Genomic DNA, 19,253 nt, shown 5'->3' on the forward strand with positions numbered 1-19,253 from the left:
AAATAAAAGTGCTGGATATTTTAAGTGCCACAAGACTTTATTCTCTCGTACGTGATTCTCGCCGCTATCTTTAAGGATTATAGAAACTCGGTACACTGCAGTAAGTAAACAGTTCATTTTGGGGCACCAGTGCACTGAAGGTTACGCACATATTACTCAGGCACAGCAAAAGCCACCTATCTGGTTCATGGGTTGTTTAAAAGTACAGACTCGGGGCTTTCCAATGACATATTCAGTGTGTGTATGCGTTACTCCTAGCCAGAACTACGATCGCCTGAATTTAAACCTCTCATCAGGGTTCACAGCTTAGGTTTCATTTCGAGTCTATTGCTCCGTCATTGTAGCAGCTAGATTGAAAGGGGCGGTATCGTTGGAAAGCTTAGAAGCTCAGGCCCGCCATGTTCATTTCATATTGAGGTTCAGTGAAAAACAGGCAGAAATAGGGCTGAGTGTAAAGAGTTAAAAAGAAAGAAATGGAGCACTAGTTAAAGAAAAGCAACTTTTTCTTCTGCTGCGTGCAAAAACTTTGTCAGGCAAAAGCAATGGAGAGTGCTGTGTCTCATAATGTAAGGTCATGCGTTGTATGTTGGTTTCTCTTATTGTTAGAAAAGATGTCCTTCTGTGTAGTTTGTGCGAGAGGAGCGCAAAGCTGAGCAAAATGATTTCTGTTATAAAAAGACAGCCTATACATGTGTTAACTTTTTTGTAAAGGGTTAATAGGTTATTCCCCTTCTAGTATTATAGCTAAAAAATTACCCTCGCCAGGTTCCTCAGAAGGAACTTGTTTAAGATGCCGAATTGCGGATTTGGCATAACCTCTCAATTCATGAAAAATACCTAAAAATTCAGTAATACTGTGAAACAGGGAAGTCAGTTATCCAGAGGAGAATTCAAAGAATTAACATGGTCTCAGGCCTTTTTACTTATTGTAAGCAGGCATATTGAAAAGAGCTTTTTTGGAAGAAAGCACTTGGGGAGCACTTCGTTAATTTAATGAATGCATTTCTTGAATGCCTACAGTAGGAATGCAGTTTACGCAATTCTGCACAGTTCTAATGTCGGCATTAAACAAAGTAATTAGAAGTCTGTGCCACTTTATTGGGACGTAAAAATATCCCAATTAAACGAGAGGCATTTGAGACGACCTTAGTCACACTTTATGATTAAATGGTAAGTACATAATTTAAAATAATAGTAAATTATTTTTTTATTCCTAAACAAAATTGCTGTTTATTTCTACTTGAAATGAGAAAGAATGAAATCACATCAGGGGTGTGACATTCATATCGTTGGACGCCTGGGGCAACAATATTTGTAAGATGGACAAGTGTTGCCGTTTTACTTTGTCTGTCAGTCAAGTCGTTTTTATATATTTGTCCTTTGCTTGTTCTGCTGCTAGAAAGACACTCTGGGTCTATTTCTAGAGAGCCACGCAAGTTTCTGAAAACTGAATTGCAGAAGTCTAGCACCAAAGCACACACATTTTAAAAAGTGTTTACGTCCCACCCCGATCACTTCTGATTGGCTAGCTGCGGAAGAAGCTGATTTTCTATTGGTTACAAAGAAACCAAGAAATGGCTGCCAAGAGAGCCTCTGGCAACGCACGGACTACTCTTTTAAATTTAAGATGTTATTTACGTGCTTTGTATAAAGCTGAGGCGATGCAGGCCACAACTATCGACAGTCAAGCCTGTCCATGGTTTTTGTGTTAAGGGTGTAAGCAAAGGAAAGTGTTTTTTTTTGTTTGTTTTTTTTTTAATTAAATTTGGAATCAGCCATTTTTTTTTTTGCATTAAGCGCAGAGCTTCTCTGCTCCCCTCAGGTCTGACTCACTGAATCCGCATGCGATTTGATCTCACCTTCTCCCCCCTGCCCCGCCCCCTGCAAGTGTTTACTGATGGGATTGGATCTGTGCAGGAGTTAAGAGCGTTGTGTTAGAATTACAAATACTGTATCGAGCGAGCTACAATGCCTTCCGATGTTTGACAAATATTTTTTAAAGTAAAAATTAAAGTAAAGAAAGTAATGTTTGTGATACTCCGGTAACACAACTAATCTGCGTGACCATTTAATGAGATGGCACCCTACAAAACTTCAAACAAAATCTGTGTTTATTCATCTGAACTACCCCAGAGTAGAAATGAAGAAAAACAACCAAGATCGTTCCAAAAGTTTTATCTTTGGTCAGATAGTGAAAAATGAGGCATCGCCCCAGCCTTAGTTTTGTAAATTAGCAAATAAGTGGTACTGCTTTCTTAATACGTGAACCTGCCATTTAAATGCTGCAATCTAGTAAAGTTACAAAAAAAACCAAAAAAACACCATAGTGACCAAGGTATTAGTGGGTTAGAAAAAAATCATGTTGTGTAATTTATAACACTTCATGGTCAATGTACTTGTTGGGATGTTTAAAAAAACATAAAGTTTACTGTTTTAGAAGTATTACAAGATCAACTTTCCTTGGCAAAAAAATATAATGCTTTTTTTCTTTCAATTTTAGTGTTGCTAACCTAGTTTGCTATTTACCATAGTTACGTTTTTTTTTTTAGATTTTGAAAGCTATATTAATATATATATATATATATATATATATATATATATATATATATATATATATATATATATATATATATATATATATATATATATATATATATATATATACCTTTTTTTTGCTAGATTTAAACAGAAGTGATATTAGTTATTTATTGGATATGCACAATCCATCGATTTGTGAAACTATTAAAACATGGAGATTGACAAATATGTTTATAATGATAGAAATGAGATGCTTATATATGGGTTCTGGAATATACATACATACATACATACATACAGTACGTACATACATACATACATACATACATACATACATACATACAGTGGTTTGCAGAAGTATTCAACCCCTACCAATAATGTAACATTTTGTTAAATTACAAATAATGTGTGCACAGTTTTTCAAACAAACTTTTTTTATTCAAAGCTGTAGTGGTTAAACTGAACACTGTTATATGAGGAGGAGGTTAAATGTCAGCAAAACTTGCAAAGAAAAAGTACAAAATGAAATTTACTGGTTGCATAAGTATTCAGCCCCTTAAGTCAGTACTTGGTAGAAGCACCTTTTGCAGCAATTACTGTTATGAGTCTTTTTGGATAGGTCTCTACTAGCTTTGCACAGCAGGATGGTGACATTTTTGCCCATTCTTCACGGGAAAATTGCTCCAGTTCTGATAAGTTTGTTGGGGATCGTTGATGGACTGTAGTCTTCAAGTCTCACCATAAATTTGATTGGATTCAAGTCAGGACTTTGACTGGGCCTCTCAAGAGTATTAATTCTCTTCTTGTTCAACCACTCCAGTGTGGCTTTGGCTTTGTGCTTCGGGTCATTGTCCTGCTGAAATGTGAATTTCCTCCCCAGTTTCAGAGTCTTGGCTGACTCAAACAGGTTTTCCTAAAGGATTTGCCTGTACTTTGCACCATCCATTATCCCCTCTATCCTGACAAGTTTCCCAGTCCCTGCTGAAGAGAACCATCCCCATAGCATGATGCTGCCACCACCATGCTTGACAGTTGGGATGGTGTGACTGGGTGAGGTGCAGTGTTGGGCTTGCGTCAGACGTAACGCTTTGAATTTAGACCGAAAAGTTCAATTTTTGTCTCGTCTGACCACAAAACTTTTTCCCACATGTCTGCAGTATCATTTACATGCTTTTTCGCAAACTCCATATGTGCTTTAAGATGAGACTTTTTGAGTAATGGCTCATTTCTTGCCACCCGTCCATACAGGCCAGCTTTGTGCAGGGACCGGCTTATTGTTGATGTGTGAACACTGACTCCCATCTCAGACACAGAACTTTGCAGATCTCTCAAAGTCATTGTTGGCTTCAGAGTGGCATCCCCGTACCAGTTTCCTGCTTGCCCGGCTGCTCAGTTTGGGAGGGTGACCTGATCTGGGTAGTGTCTGGGTGGTATGATGCATCTTCCACTTCTTAATGATTGACTTCACTGTGCTGAGAGGGATAATCGGCACCTTTTGAAATTTTCTTGTACCCTTCTCCTGCTCTGTGACTCTCTACCACTTTATCCCTGACTTATTTCGAAAGCTCCTTGGTCTTCATGGTTGCTTTGTTGGATCACTATGTGAGTTGCAGCTTGAAAGTCTTTATATACCTGAGGGAAATTATCTACAAGTTAAACCACTTTGAGTACACACAGGCTGAAAACATTTCACTAATTTTGTGACCTTTCAAACAAATCATTTGCACCTGAGCTGATTTAGGGCTGCAGTAGCAAAGGGGTTGAATACTTATGCAACTGAGATTAATCTGTTTTTCTCTGTAAATCTTACTTCTATTCTATATGCATTTTTTTAACTTTATCAATGTAGAGTAGTTTGTGTAGATTCTACATGTAAAGTCTAATTTGAAAGCGTCATGGAGTACGCTCAGGTGCCATCAACATGTGAAAACTTTGCAGGGGGGTGAATACTTCTGCAAACCACTGTGTGTGTGTGTGTATGTGTATATATATGTATATATACAGACGTGCTCAAATTTGTTGGTACCCCTCCACAAAAAACGAAGAATGCACAATTTTCTCTGAAATAACTTGAAACTGACAAAAGTAATTGGCATCCACCATTGTTTATTCCATATTTAATAGAAATCAGACTTTGCTTTTGATTTTTTATTCAACATAATATTGTAAATAAGAAAACAAATGAAAATGGCATGGACAAAAATGATGGGACCGCTAACCTAATATTTTGTTGCACAACCTTTAGAGGCAATCACTGCAATCAAACGTTTTCTGTAGCTCTCAGTGAGACTTCTGCACCTGTTAACAAGTAGTTTGGCCCACTCTTCCTGAGCAAACTGCTCCAGCTGTCTCAGGTTTGATGGGTGCCTTCTCCAGACTGCAAGTTTCAGCTCTTTCCATAGATGTTCGATAGTATTCAGATCAGGACTCATAGAAGGCCACTTCAGAATAGTCCAATGTTTTGTTCCTATCCATTCTTGGGTGCTTTTAGCTGTGTGTTTTGGGTCATTATCCTGTTGGAGGACCCATGACCTGCGACTGAGGCAGAGCTTTCTGACACTGGGCAGTACGTTTCGCTCCAGAATGCCTTGATAGTCTTGGGATTTCATTGTGCCCTGCACAGATTCAAGGCACCCTGTGCCAGGAGCAGCAAAGCAGCCCCAAAACATAACCGAGCCTCCTCCATGTTTCACTGTAGGTATGGTGTTCTTTTCTTTGAAAGCTTCAATTTTTCATCTGTGAACATAGAGCTGATGTGACTTGCCAAAAAGCTCCAGTTTTGACTCATCTGTCCAAAGGACATTCTCCCAGAAGGATTGTGGCTTGTCAATATGCATTTTAGCAAATTCCAGTCTGGCTTTTTTATGTTTCTTTCAAAACTGGAGTCCTCCTGGGTCTTCTTCCATGGAGCCCACTTTCGCTCAAAAAGCGACGGATGGTGCGATCAGAAACTGACGTACCTTCACCTTGGAGTTCAGCTTGTATCTCTTTGGCAATTGTCCTTGGTTCTTTTTCTACCATTCGCACTATCCTTCTGTTCACTCTGGGGTCGATTTTCCTCTTGCGGCCGCGCCCAGGGAGGTTGGCTACAGTTCCATGGACCTTAAACTTCTTAATAATATTTGCAACTGTTGTCACAGGAACATCAAGCTGCTTGGAGATGGTCTTGTAGCCTTTACCTTTACCATGCTTGTCTATTATTTTCTTTCTGATCTCCTCAGACAACTCTCTCCTTTGCTTTCTCTGGTCCATGTTCAGTGTGGTGCACACAATGATACCAAACAGCACAGTGACTACTTTTCTCCATTTAAATAGGCTGAATGACTGATTACAAGATTGGAGACATGTGTGATACTAATTAAAGAAACTAATTAGTTTGAAATATCACTATAATCCAATTATTTATTATCTTTTCTAAGGGGTACCAACAAATGTGTCCAGGCCATTTTAGAATATCTTTGTAGAATAAGCAATAATTCATCTCTTTTCACAGCTTCTTTGCTTTATTCTATGACATACCAAAGGCATGCAAGTATACATGATAAAATAGCTTTTAATTTCATCACTTTTCAGGAGGAATGAAGCATTATTTCAATGAGCTGTAAGGGTACCAACAAATTTGAGCACGTCTGTATGTGTATATATACAGTATGTATATGTGTGTGTGTGTGTGTTCCAATAAAGAGTTTTATTTTAATAAATGAACAAAAGTTTATTCATAAATATATTGATTAAAATGTGTATTTAGTACATTTCTGTATATCTATTTTATTAACTTATTACTTGCTAATTTACTACTGCATTAATGACACAAAAATAGGAGGCATGGTAAACACTGTTGCAGCAGCAAAGGTCATTCAAAATGATCTAGACAGCATTCAGAACTGGGCAGACACATGGCAAATGACATTTAATAGAGAAAAGTGTAAGGTACTGCATGGGGGCAATAAAAATGTGCATTATAAATATATGGGAGATACTGAAATTGAAGAAGGAATCTATGAAAAAGATCTAGGAGTTTATGTTGACTTAGAAATGTCTTCATCTAGACAATGTGGCAAAGCTATAAAAAAGGCAAACAAGATGCTTGGATATATTGTGAAAAGTGTTGAATTTAAATCAAGGGAAATTATGTTAAAACTTTACAATGCATTTGTAAGACCTCATCTAGAATATTGTGTTCAGTTCTGGTCATCTTCTTACAAAAAGGATCTTGCTGCTATAGAAAGAGTGCAAAGAAGAGCGACCAGAATTATCCCGGTTTAAAAGGCATGTCGTATGCAGACAGGCTAAAAGAATTGAATCCATTCAGTCTTGAACAAAGAAGACTACGCGGTGATCTGATTCAAGCATTCAAAATTCTAAAAGGTATTGACAATGTCGACCCAGGGGACTTTTTTGACCTGAAAAAAGAAACAAGGACCAGGGGTCACAAATGGAGATTAGGTAAAGGGGCATTCAGAACAGAAAATAGGAGGCACTTTTTGTCAGGGTATGGAACCATCTCCCCAGTAATGTTGTTGAAGCTGACACCCTGGGATCCTTCAAGAAGCTGCTTGATGCGATTCTGAGATCAATAAGCTACTAACAACCAAACAAGCAAGATGGGTCGAATGGCCTCCTCTCGTTTTGTAAACTTTCTTATGTTCTAATGGACATACATACTTAATACATAAATAAATATGATAAAACTTTAATTATAGGTCAGTGATTTTTAGAATAAATGTTCACTTGAAACTTGCCACATATTGGGTAGTTTGAATAAACAATAAGCTGCTAGAAAACATTTTAAAATAGAATCAAGTTATACGTGTGGTAAAACAAATTGTTATCCCACTCAAATAAAAATAATACATTTTTTAAATCCAGTAACCATGTACTAACTTTTCCTTGGGGCTATTGTCCTTCAAATCTCTAGGTATCTAGACCACCAAACTCTCAATTTAAATGCAAAAAGTACATTACTTTAACTTCTATTAAATCACTCGGCAGTTATAAAAGAAAATTAAAAAACCGGTGACAGAAACATACCTTAATAAAATCATACAGCAACCACCTGATCAAAAAAACATTTTTTTATCCCACTCATGCGTTAGCTGATGCCTAATTCAAGTTTTTGTGGTCAGCTTACTTTAGAATCATTTTTATGCTGTTTTTTTTTTTTTATTAAAGCTTGTTGAATTTTAAATAGGAGGTGTCCCCTGGCAGTGCTTTCACTTGGTGTTTCTCGTTTGGTGAAACCTTCTGTAACTTGATGCCAGCAAGTGTGAAATATAAACCGCAGGAAGTCTGATTTTAGTTATTTTATAGTATGATCCAGTGCAATCCAATAGCATTCCCACACTTGCCATTCAGCTAACCTCACATTCATACCATCCATTTCCTTTAAGCATGGCTTGCTAAATATTAACCCTATATTGATGAATCCAGAAAATTATTATAGTGATGAGTTATTAACCTGCGAGCACAATACAAATCAGGCTTTTAAAAACACTGTATTCTCCAATAAAACTGCATCTGAGAGATACACATACACCCAATAGCATGTCTTGTATGGCTATGAATATAGTAAACATGAAATGGGTGGCATCAGGAAAAATGAATACCTGCACTCTTAGAAAAAATATAGGTATTGTTTGTATAATTGGTGAGGAGAGTACTTCTCAAACCTCGGGGTCCTTTCTAATTACAATAACAGCTGGATTGTTTGCTGAAATTACAGTTACAATTACAGTTCTAGTTTGTTCAATTACAATTATAATTACACTAAAAAGTAACCTAAACCACTGCATACATTAACATGTTTACTCTATTCTAAATAACTCATAATCACAGGCACAAATACAGAAACATACTATATAACATATATTTATTTTAAACACATGGGGTCACCAACAGTGGTTGAAAATGCAAGAATGATCAAATGACAGATAAATGCATAATTGAACTGTAATCGATCAATTATATTGCATAATTACAATTATGTAGGTGTGCCAAGGATCAACTACAGTTACAGTTACAATTGTAATTGACCTCCGGTCTGGTTCGCATTCTTTTAAGTGTTTTTTAATTCACTCCTTTTAACCCATCACTGTTTCTGCTAAAAGTTTAACCCTATGTCATTCTGTTTCCAGCTGACACTAACGATACTCCGTCAGACTGGGGGTTTAGGGATCAGTATTGCTGGGGGGAAAGGCTCCACACCCTACAAGGGAGATGATGAGGTTTGTGGACACTTATCTGTATTCTGTATTGATTCCTCCCCAGCCCCTTTGCAACTGGGAGTAGGTACATGGAACATCTCAATACAAAATCACAATTGCAGAGGGGGCAGCAATTAGTTGCACACCACCTCTCATCTCAGAAATTCCTTATTTTTAGAAATTCTTCAGAATCAGCCCCAATGGGACATTAGTTAGTATGCCTGGTAAATTATCTGAGGAGAAGCAGCAATAAAGTATTATACAAAACACACGTAACAGGATTTTAAGCAAGTAAGAAATTATATTTTAGGGAAATATTGATTTATATAAAGTATCTCTTTAAGGACTGCAACCCAGCTGCAGTTTAAATATTTCACAGTTAACGGAAATACCCGCTACAGAAAAATTTGGTTTTATTTATATTAATTTACCCAAGGGTAACTAAACCCATTGAAAGACATTATTTACAGAAATGGACTATGCTCAATATTTTTGGCGAGCAGTCCTTCTCCAGTCTACTTGCCTTTTCCAAAATACAGTAAATGATTGTAAAAGAGTTTCTGAAGATGACGTCCATAACTTTGTGTGGCTAAATTTGTTGTTTGTTTTTCTCCAGGGTATCTTTATCTCAAGAGTATCCGAGGAAGGTCCGGCTGCACGTTCAGGAGTAAAAGTGGGAGATAAATTATTAGAGGTAACGACACAGCTCCATCTCTCCTCTTCTGTGGGTGTGAATATAGTGTGTCTGTTTGACGACGTGTCGGATTTACAGTAGTGCAGATTGGTTTTAGTAAACACAAACTTTTCATTGAAGTTCGTCTGTTCTTGTTGGTCATAAATTGGATTTTGGTCACAATTGGGAATGGGGTCGTGTTGAACGAGGGTTTACAACTGTGGTGTGTGAAATAATGAGAAAGGCGATATGGGACTTTACCAGAGTACATCAAGTAAATATATCATCTTTAACTTCAACACTTCAAACATCCGTTCCATGTTGCTCATATGCTAAATATATATACACAGAATTTAGCAGTATAAAAGAGAATGTTGTGAGAAGTAAAATAAAAAAAAAAACGTTTGTTCAGTTTACCTACTTAGTGGCGAGTGAATTTGTCCAGGCCTGGTCCAGTGTGCTGATGTCTGATGCGCCTCTCTCTCTCCTCTCTCGCTCTCTCTCAGGTGAATGGCGTGGACCTGCAAGGTGCAGAGCACCACATGGCAGTGGAGGCTCTGCGCAGCTCTGGCACGGAGGTGACCATGTCAGTGCTGCGGGAGCGCATGGTGGAGCCAGAGAATGCCATCACCACCACGCCACTGCGGCCCGAGGATGACTATTTCCCCCGTGAACGCCGCAGCGGTCTACCCTTCCCCAGCGACGAGGAGCCTGAGCGCGGGCTTCAGGAGCGCCTCTCCACCTGCCTCTTCCGCAACGACAAGGGGTTGGGCTTCAGCATCGCAGGGGGCAAGGGGTCCACTCCATACCGCACTGGAGACACGGTGAGGACACACGCATCCACCACAAAAAAAGTTGCATACACAGTTGCATTTAATATGTGTAACAGCAATTTTTATTTATTTATATTTCAAACATTTATTTCAGCTTTTCCAACTTGCAGTTTCACAAGTGCTTAGGGCTCTTTAGGACCAGCTTTCAGACTATCAAAAGCAGACCTCACAGATTTAACACAAATCGTATTAGAACAAACTGTGTGGTTGGAAAAATCCATTGGCCGCGGTGGTTGAACACAGAGAATAGGCCAAGAGAATGTCCAAATTGTCGCCAACTCCTTTTACAGCCCAGTGTTTGGCCGGTTGCTGTAGTGACAAGGTTAAGTATAGAAACGTCAGATACCCGATAGGTGTCCCTGGCCACCAACCGGTGGAGTGATGGGAGGGTGTTTTTTGGGAATAGCAGCCTGTTTACAGACCACACATTTACTCAACTGTTCCAGCACTCATTGCTCTGAAAATATACAGTGGTGAGACAGTATTACTTTTCTGTCGGTAAGTACTTGCATTGCTGCAAAGGGAACTAATTACAAACCCTTAATAGCTAAAAATATAATTAATAAATAACTTAAACTTAATTACAGTGAAACCTGAGTTTAACCAAAAACACTTTGTGAATGCTTTTTCAAGGTGCCTTTGTGTTGCACTTTTTCGAGTTTTTTTTTCTGGTGTTTTAATGGCTAGTTGGAGTAGGTCACTGCTTAGTTCAGGTCAAATGTAAAGAAAGGTTTGAAATTATATTTACTGCATGTACATACACATTTTTTAACTGTTATAATTGCCCTTCCTGAATCAATATGCCACATTTAAAGCATTGTTTTGATTATTCGGTTTCTAGTTTGGGCTTTGTGTTACTGTACCTTTTACTTTGTGGTCTGTGAAAAAATCTACACTGTTTCCATTTGTTTTATTCTTGGATTAATGGTCATTTAGCATTCATTATCTTTTTGCTGCTTTCACACTGCTGTCTGCAGAGAGCAGTGTACAAATGAACTGACAGTTATGCAAAATGCACATGCGGTATCATATGGATACAGAGCAAGTGGAGGGCAGCTCAGCTCGAGGTTTATGCTGATCTGTGGTTTTAAAGAAATCTGCAGTAATATCGTCTGTAAACAGGGTGCTGTAAAAGCTTAATAAAAACAAAAGGGCCAACCTGTAGTTACTTTGTATACCTTTGGTAACCTTATTAACCTCAATACCCCAGAAAGTCACAACACACAGAAATGTACTATTTGAGGGTTTGTTTTACCTCCATTTTTTGGGGGAAGGGGTGAAACTAAATTGGTATAGCAAACTTGGTGCATTTACTGAACTTCATACCAGTGGTGATGTGGTTTAATCAGTTTTTGCACAGACACACACACCCTTTACTTGAGTTTTTATTCTTTCAGTTGTCTTATTAAAGCTGCCACAATTTTACACTATTAGGCATCCTGGCTCCCTCCTTTTGTCAATAAATGAACTAAATGGGCATTACCTGCTCCTGCCTGCAGAGCAGAAAGGGTGTAAATAACCTCTATTATACTGTTCCAATCAGTGTTTTTGTTATGAATTTATTTTAGTTATAGTTATTAGTTTAATTTTAGTTATTACAGGTAACTAAATATAATTTTAGTTATTTAATTATTACAGTTAACAGAGTGGTGATGACCTTGAAATCTATCGAGGTAAAAATAACTCTACACCTCTTCACAGTACACTCCTCAAGATAGCCAACCACAAACATGTATTGGTCAGAGATTACCATTTACTAGCCAAGCCTTGCTGTACAGCCCTCCACACACTTTAATACTAGTCAGATAGATTCTGCGTGCTGGAAACAAGTAGTAAACTGCAGGCTGTGTATTTCAGCTTGATTTTTACTTAGTAATTTACAAAAGCTATATTTAGTTTTTTACATTAAACTAACTTGAGGAAAAAAAAATTAAACCATTTAATTTGCTGTTGTAAATGTTTAAGTAGAAACTAAATGTGATGAAAACAAGGCATATAGAAGGGTTAAATATATAAGCAACTTGCCTGAATCAATGGTACCCATGAAAAAAAAAATTAAAACGGTGAATAAGAAACAAAAATAAAATATTTGCCTTTTTCTGTACTGTACAAAATGTCCCTGACTCTCATGCTTTCCAAGAGATCTGGAGAAAACATACTGTAGGGCCATATTTATAAAGCATTTACCTTATTTTCCTTATTGGAAAACAACACAAAGAAGTTGCAGTGTCAGATAAATCTTTCATGTGCTAATTTAACAGTCCCTATAGGCAGTTCAAATGCTTATTTTTGATTTGGGTTGAAAATGCTTTATGAATAGGGACCATATTGAAACAAAAACTCATATTAAAATGAAAATTTTCTATAGGCTTACATTACCATTCCATATTCAGATAACAGCTTTGTTGCAAGATACATTTTCATTCCATACATGTAATATCGCACTCGTTTTGTTAGATTAACTTTTGATCAAAGAATTTACCAGGTTTTTTTCGATCTTTATTTTTCCATCCAAGCAGAGAATGGGTGAAATAGATCTTTATGCTTTAAAAAAATAAAAAAAAATGTTTTATGCCATTGAGAACTGTCTGATTTAGCGAAACCCCTTTATCATATTCAACATGCAACAAAACCATGGTTACCAGCATTCTAATTGAAATAACGTTTGGTCACAGCAGAGCTATATGTATAGATAAAGATCCTACATACATTTAAAAAATGTCTCAAATAAACCGCAGAAACTGCAGCATATAAAAGTGTACTACACAGACTTTTATACCATAAATTTACAGATACAAATAATATGCACAGAACAAAACTAGAGATAGTTGAACAGAACTAACTTGCACTTATTATTCGGAGTCTGAGGTCCACCCCTCACAGCTGGAGTCACTGGAAGGCAAGGCAGAAGGGCCCGCTTCATCCTGCAGCGGAGACTTCAGCCGTCGGTCAGGGTATTGTGCACAATACTCATTAAGCAGGGGTGTAGCTAGCAATAGATTTTTACTGAGGCAAAAATCTAATTTTTGTCAAAAAACCTGCATATCCTGTTCATGGAGCCTGGAGACTAATTAATGCAAACTGCAAAGCAATACAAGTCGCTAACTCTTTTTACCCAGTGACCCACCTTGGATGATGTTTGAAATTTCACGACACACATTTTTTTTTAAACAAATCTCCCAGCAAAAACAACACCAACCTAAAATGACTCTATTCACACTGTTAGAAATATGTGATATTAAAGGGACAAGAAGAATAGAACTTATAAATGTGAATAAGTAGATTGGTTTATACCTTCATTGAGTCATGCGTTTGGTTCACTGCTACTGAAGTTAATGCTGAGACTGGTGCTGACACTGCTGGGACTGGTAAGATTGCCAAAACTGATCGGACTGCTGAGACTGTATGATGCCATGATTAAAAACACTGATTTAGAAGGCTTTACTTTAAATAGAGTTTGCCAATCCTCCTATGCTGCTGTGAGTGTTAAAGGGAGCTGTATGGTATGTTTGATTGCAGGCCATCTTCATCTCCCGGATTGCGGAGGGGGGTTCTGCCCATCGAGACGGGATTCTTCATGTTGGAGACAGGGTTATTTCTGTAAGTGCACAAGCCTTTGAATCTGCCGCCTCCTCCTCCTCCTCTCCCTGCAGGAAAGGTACAGTACAGGGCACTGATTGTCTGCTGGTCCTCACAGACAGGGTCTCAAATTCCGATTGCTTCAGGGCTTTAATGACCTATTCCATTTCCACTGCTTTATATAGCACATGGGTTAATGCAAGAGCCTTCAGCAACTTTCACTTTCACAATAAGGTTCTTATTAAAAACAGTTTAGTCTTAGCAGACACCCTTATCCAGGTATATTACAAGATATCACATTATTTTTACATACAATTACATTATTTTTTACACATTATTTTTACATACAATTACCCATTTATACAGTTGGGTTTTTACTGGAGCAATCTATGTAAAGTACCTTGCTCAAAGGTACAGCAGCAGTGTCCCCCATCTGGGATTGAACCTACAACCCTCCGGTCAAGAGTCCAGGGACCTAACCAGCTTTAAAAAAAAAAAAAAAAAAAAAAAAAGAAATACTGAAGCAGGGCAAGTTTTTGAGAGATCAGTAACCTCCTATTCTTAAAATAATTACTGACATAAGCAAGTAATTAAGGCTGATCTAGGAAGCACGTCTGTGGTCCACAGTGAACACAAGTTGAATCACTTCAGGCTGGATTAACAACTGAAACAGACCCAGGTATTTATTTTTTTAGGTAGTCCTTGGGTAAGCTGTCAGTTTAGCTGGGCTTTCCTAACTTGATAACACGACTTGGACTGATATGTATTTGCAAAAGATACACTGCACCCACCCAGAATATATAATGATTTTTTTCCCAGGAATGTTGGAAAAAGTCTTTTTGAAAATGCAGATCTTTATTTTTTTAGGTGGTGGTTACACTTTTGCATGTGTTTTCTAAATGTATTTATTTATTTAATTTATTGTATTATGTGTTTATTTCGACACACCCACACTTTTTTTTATGGTTTTCTTCTTTCTTTTGTTTGAAGTTCCCTGGTTGCACCCTGGAGGTGTACCCTGTTAATATTATGACACCTAATATTACAAAGGCTCTGTTTCCACAGATCTCGGATCTGAAACTCTGTTCCTTTGCTTTTGGATGCTAACTTGTCTCACTCTCCCTCCACTCCCAGTGACTGGAGTCTGGTTGCCCTATCATGATTACTCTCTCTCCTGTCTCTCCCTTTCACACTGTTTTAATTTGCATGGCACTTCTTAATCAACCAGCGTTGTCCTTATGTTCTGGTGGGTGATGGTGGCAGGGCCTCTGAGCTAAGCTGTCATGGTAACAGCATGTGTTACCATAGCAGCAGTAGAATATCAGCCAATGGTAAGAGCTGATACTATCTGGTCAGTGCTGGCTTCTGTTTGGCGCTATATCCAGCTGGCATCATGCAAAAATATTTGTCTTACCTTTTCCAGAGCTTAAAACAAACACAATTTCAAGTTGGATTTAGTTTCTTTATTATTATTATTATTATTATTATTATTATTATTATTATTATTATTATTATTATTATTATTATTGTCCAAGTAAATGTTATTTTTAGAAATAACAATAGGTATATTGTCAAAGGCATATAGCTTGTTGTAGTTTATAGTTCTCTAAGATGCTACAGATATCAAACTAAATTCCACTTGATGTGATTGACTGTTTAGGGCTTTGAAAAGAGGCAAGTACAAAATGGATGCTGCTTCCTCTTTTAAAAACAAAGGGCTGTGGATCAGAAATTCAGTATGATAGAATTAGATGTTTTTCAGACCTTTCAGTGAAGATTGGACCGTGCAACTTTTCCTGCCAGCTACACCCCCCCCCCCCCCCAAAAAAAAAAAAGCAATATGGTGCATCCATTTCTTGTCCAGTTGCTTCTGTGTCATGCTGTCAAACAATAACAGTTTGTTCAGTGAAAGGTTTGGAAATCATTGCTGTCTTTTGAATCGACTGAACCAGCCTGTTACTGATTTGAAAAGGGGATACTGTCATCCACAGGCTTGCATTAGTACACTTAAAAGTCAAACTTAGAGTTGCAGGACTCACGTCTCTTTAAGTTGACGAATGCAAAGTGCATATAGCCAGGTCCCTTCAGTATTAATTGTTCGACAGTAATCTACCTGGAGTGCTGTAGTATGTAACAGCAGGTGAATGCCTTCAGGTCTGTTTTGGTTTCTAATATAACACTCTGGCGCCTCCCAGTGTTGGTAACAGTGCTCGTTGTTTGTGGCCAGCTGGTGCTGTCTAATCTCTGGGCAGGGGTAAACTACTTAAACTCCTGACTTTTAATTTGCATTTTGGACCAAATGGAGGCCTTGAATGAGTTTTGGAATGCAAACAACTAGCAGTTAAAACCCTGGGCTATTTCTCCTCTTCTATCTCTCATTTAATTGTTTTCCAACTTGCATGAAAGGCAGCTCTCAGTAACAAACAGCTTGTATCTGTCCCTGCTTTTTATCTACTGTTTGCATTTTACACTTTACTAACAACTCGAGGCACTGCCAGCTGTGCAGTCTGGCTCCCTCTCCCTCCCCCTCTCCCTCTGTTTCTCCTAAACAATAATTTGTTGTGGGAGAGCCTGAGTTGAGGAGTGTTTCAGGAAGACATACACAGCAGAACATGTAAAGAAAGCTTGAATGCAATAAATATGGACACCTGAAGGACCCGTTTTATGTAAGGGTGAGCGAAGGACAGGTTCTTATTAGGACCAAGCCTCAGGAAATCCAGCCTGAATGTATCATCCCTCCACTTCACTAGCATGTGTGCAGGAATGTACACTCACACGCATACAGCTGTTTTATATAAAGAAAAAAAAAACTATTAGGTGGGAGTAAATAACAAGTCAGTAATGCAGTTGAGAGGTTTTAAATGAGGTGTTTAGCCTGTTATCTTGGCTGCAAGTTAAAGATAATTTAACCACTTTGTGTGTGTTTTAAAACGGGTCGGAAGTGGTAGCCAGCAACATTTATATCGCTCTTTTAAATGCTAGTATCCCACTCAGTGGTTTAAATTTGATTTTTAAAAACCTTGTTTTTTTATTGCTTCACTTGAAAAACATGCAGTGAGTAATGTATTATATAATGTGACATTAACTTGTATAGCCACTTGCTGTCAAACACAGCGTTTTATAACTTCTACCTATACTGTACAGTAGAAAAAAATATTTAGCCTGTATTGTCAACTACAACAACGTTCATTAAGTTCTTATTTTAAGCATACACTGCTTAAAAATGCAGCCCAACTTAAATTGTTCACTTAATCAAAAAAAAAAAAGATAAAAAATATAACATTTCCAAATGCAGTCGAACTTGAATTTGTTACTTAACAGAAGACGGCACAATAATCAATTTCTGATTGAAAAATGCCACTGAATACACCCGCAACAAATGCAGATTAAGCAAGATCAACAAAAATTACAAAACTTCATTTTGAAGTACATTGTATAATTTTAACAATAATAATAATAATAATAATAATAATAATAATAATAATAATAATAACTACTTAAACCATCAATGTTATTTAGGATTCAACCTAAACATTATAATTATTTTTTTTAAACATCAGAATAATATTCTACTCGCAGTTCGTCGTTGGATTTAATGTAGCATCAAGTCACACAACTCAGCTATCCTGTTGTTGTCTTCAGATATTAAACAAATTCAAACCGCTCTTTTGAGACGCATGTAATGCAGGTTGATCACATGTTACACAGTACTGCAAGGAAAATTACTGTCTCAGTGTTCTTGCGTCATTAGTAAGAGTGCCAGTATAGGTGTACATTATCGGTTAAAATGACAAAAACTGCCAATTGTGATTGTTTTCCTTATATCGGTGCCATGCCAATAGGCTACCGATTTGTCGGTGCACCCCTTTATCTATCTATCTATCTCTATCTATCTCTATCTATCTGTCTCTATATCTTTATTTTATATAGCGCCATCACAAAGCACTTTAATATAATTAATTTGTTTATAATTTATTTATTTATAACATAATGGCATAAAGCAATTTAACAAAAGACAAAAGGAAAGTGTGGGTTTGGAAATCTGCCCATTTAAGCACAGCATACAAAGTTGTAATGTGTAACCAAAGTTAAGAGATCAGTGGGCTCATGCTGTAGTCGAGCTTAAGAAGCTGCATCCTGCACTCATAGGTTCCATGTTGGCTTTCAGAAATGGGATCTAGTCAAGAAGCCACTGATTGGGGTAGAGCAGTGTATGACCTATAACGGATTACGTGGTTGGAGTGCCCCCTGGCTGACAGTTGTGGTGTTGACATGGGAGCCCTGACCGTAGCGTTTGCGGGTTGTTTTAGATCAATGGTGTAGACATGACAGAAGCCAGGCATGATCAGGCAGTAGCTCTTCTTACCGGCACATCCCCCACCATCACCCTGGATGTCGAGCGGGATGTCTCTGACGGTGTCGCAGCACTAGGGGGGTCTCCTGCCCTGCAGCGGGTACGCCCCCACTCCCCGCCTCCTCCCACCCCCTCAGAGAACAACGGCCAGGAGGACGCAAGTGAAGACTCTCCGCAGGACCGCCCGCTGAACAGCAGAGCTCTGGAGGACGAGTACCCCATCGAGGTGAGATGACCGGCCTCGCTGGTGTATTGCCTTCAACACACTAACCCCTTTTAGATTTCAAATAATTTATGGGACTGTGCTGTGATTAGGGCTTGACAAGCTCAAATTATATAAATATTCAAATATTCTTTAATGTATAATTAGCACCATATTGCAGTACACAAATATCTCTCTGAAGTAAAAACAAAACCCCGTCAAACTACCTGTTGAAGCAGGAGAGAAGCACTCTTCTGTACAGTAGTATGCTATTTGAGTTTTAATGGTATTTTTTCAGGGTATCGGTTACAAAAAAAATTCTACACTGTTTTCCATGCTGCACTTCCCGTTAAAGGACGTAGCCAATATACAGTGAATGTGAGTTGCTTTTAGGAGTTTGAGTTGAGAAACAGCTACAACTTTTCAAGTTTCAGCAGGTTTCTGTTGCTGCCCCTTGTTAGCTACTAAAAAGAACTGTCTTGAGTTACAAAAAAAAAAAAAAGTTTTCTTCCTGTTCTAAGAAACTTAAGTCAACAAAATCTGTTTAACTATTTCTTAATCTCCATCCATAACTTAAAATCGCTCAGTAAGAATTCTTCTAAGGTAAAACTTCAATTCTGTCAAGCAGACAAACATTTTGGCTGTCGCCCTGAAGGCGGCACTAGCTGCAACATTTGTTTACTTTCTTTTACCTAATTTCTTAATCTTGGAGAGGATTTAGCAGTAGCCTTATATGCTCAAATTGCTTGCTCTGAACCATTTGAATAACTAGGGAGAGAAGGGGATATCCACAGTGCTGAATGTGCTCTGTGGGTAAATTTATAAAACGTTGTCTCTAGTCAATTTGAAACCTTATTGGACCACCAGTGAA

General features: G+C 37.9%; 1 protein-coding gene across 23 annotated transcripts in view; it reads left to right on the forward strand.

Annotated features, from left to right (window-relative positions):
• LOC117399365 (protein scribble homolog) overlaps positions 1-19,253 on the forward strand; it is a 149,822-nt gene that overhangs the window by 80,580 nt on the left and 49,989 nt on the right. For all 23 annotated transcript variants that reach the window (XM_059022129.1, XM_059022133.1, XM_059022130.1 and 20 more), the window contains exons 17-21: positions 8,673-8,762; positions 9,358-9,435; positions 9,921-10,238; positions 13,767-13,847; positions 18,137-18,406. In XM_059022129.1, the coding sequence (XP_058878112.1) occupies positions 8,673-8,762; positions 9,358-9,435; positions 9,921-10,238; positions 13,767-13,847; positions 18,137-18,406 (837 nt within the window). The remainder of the gene's footprint in view (positions 1-8,672; positions 8,763-9,357; positions 9,436-9,920; positions 10,239-13,766; positions 13,848-18,136; positions 18,407-19,253) is intronic.

Source organism: Acipenser ruthenus, chromosome 4, assembly GCF_902713425.1.
Source record: "Acipenser ruthenus chromosome 4, fAciRut3.2 maternal haplotype, whole genome shotgun sequence".
NCBI lineage: Eukaryota > Metazoa > Chordata > Actinopteri > Acipenseriformes > Acipenseridae > Acipenser > Acipenser ruthenus.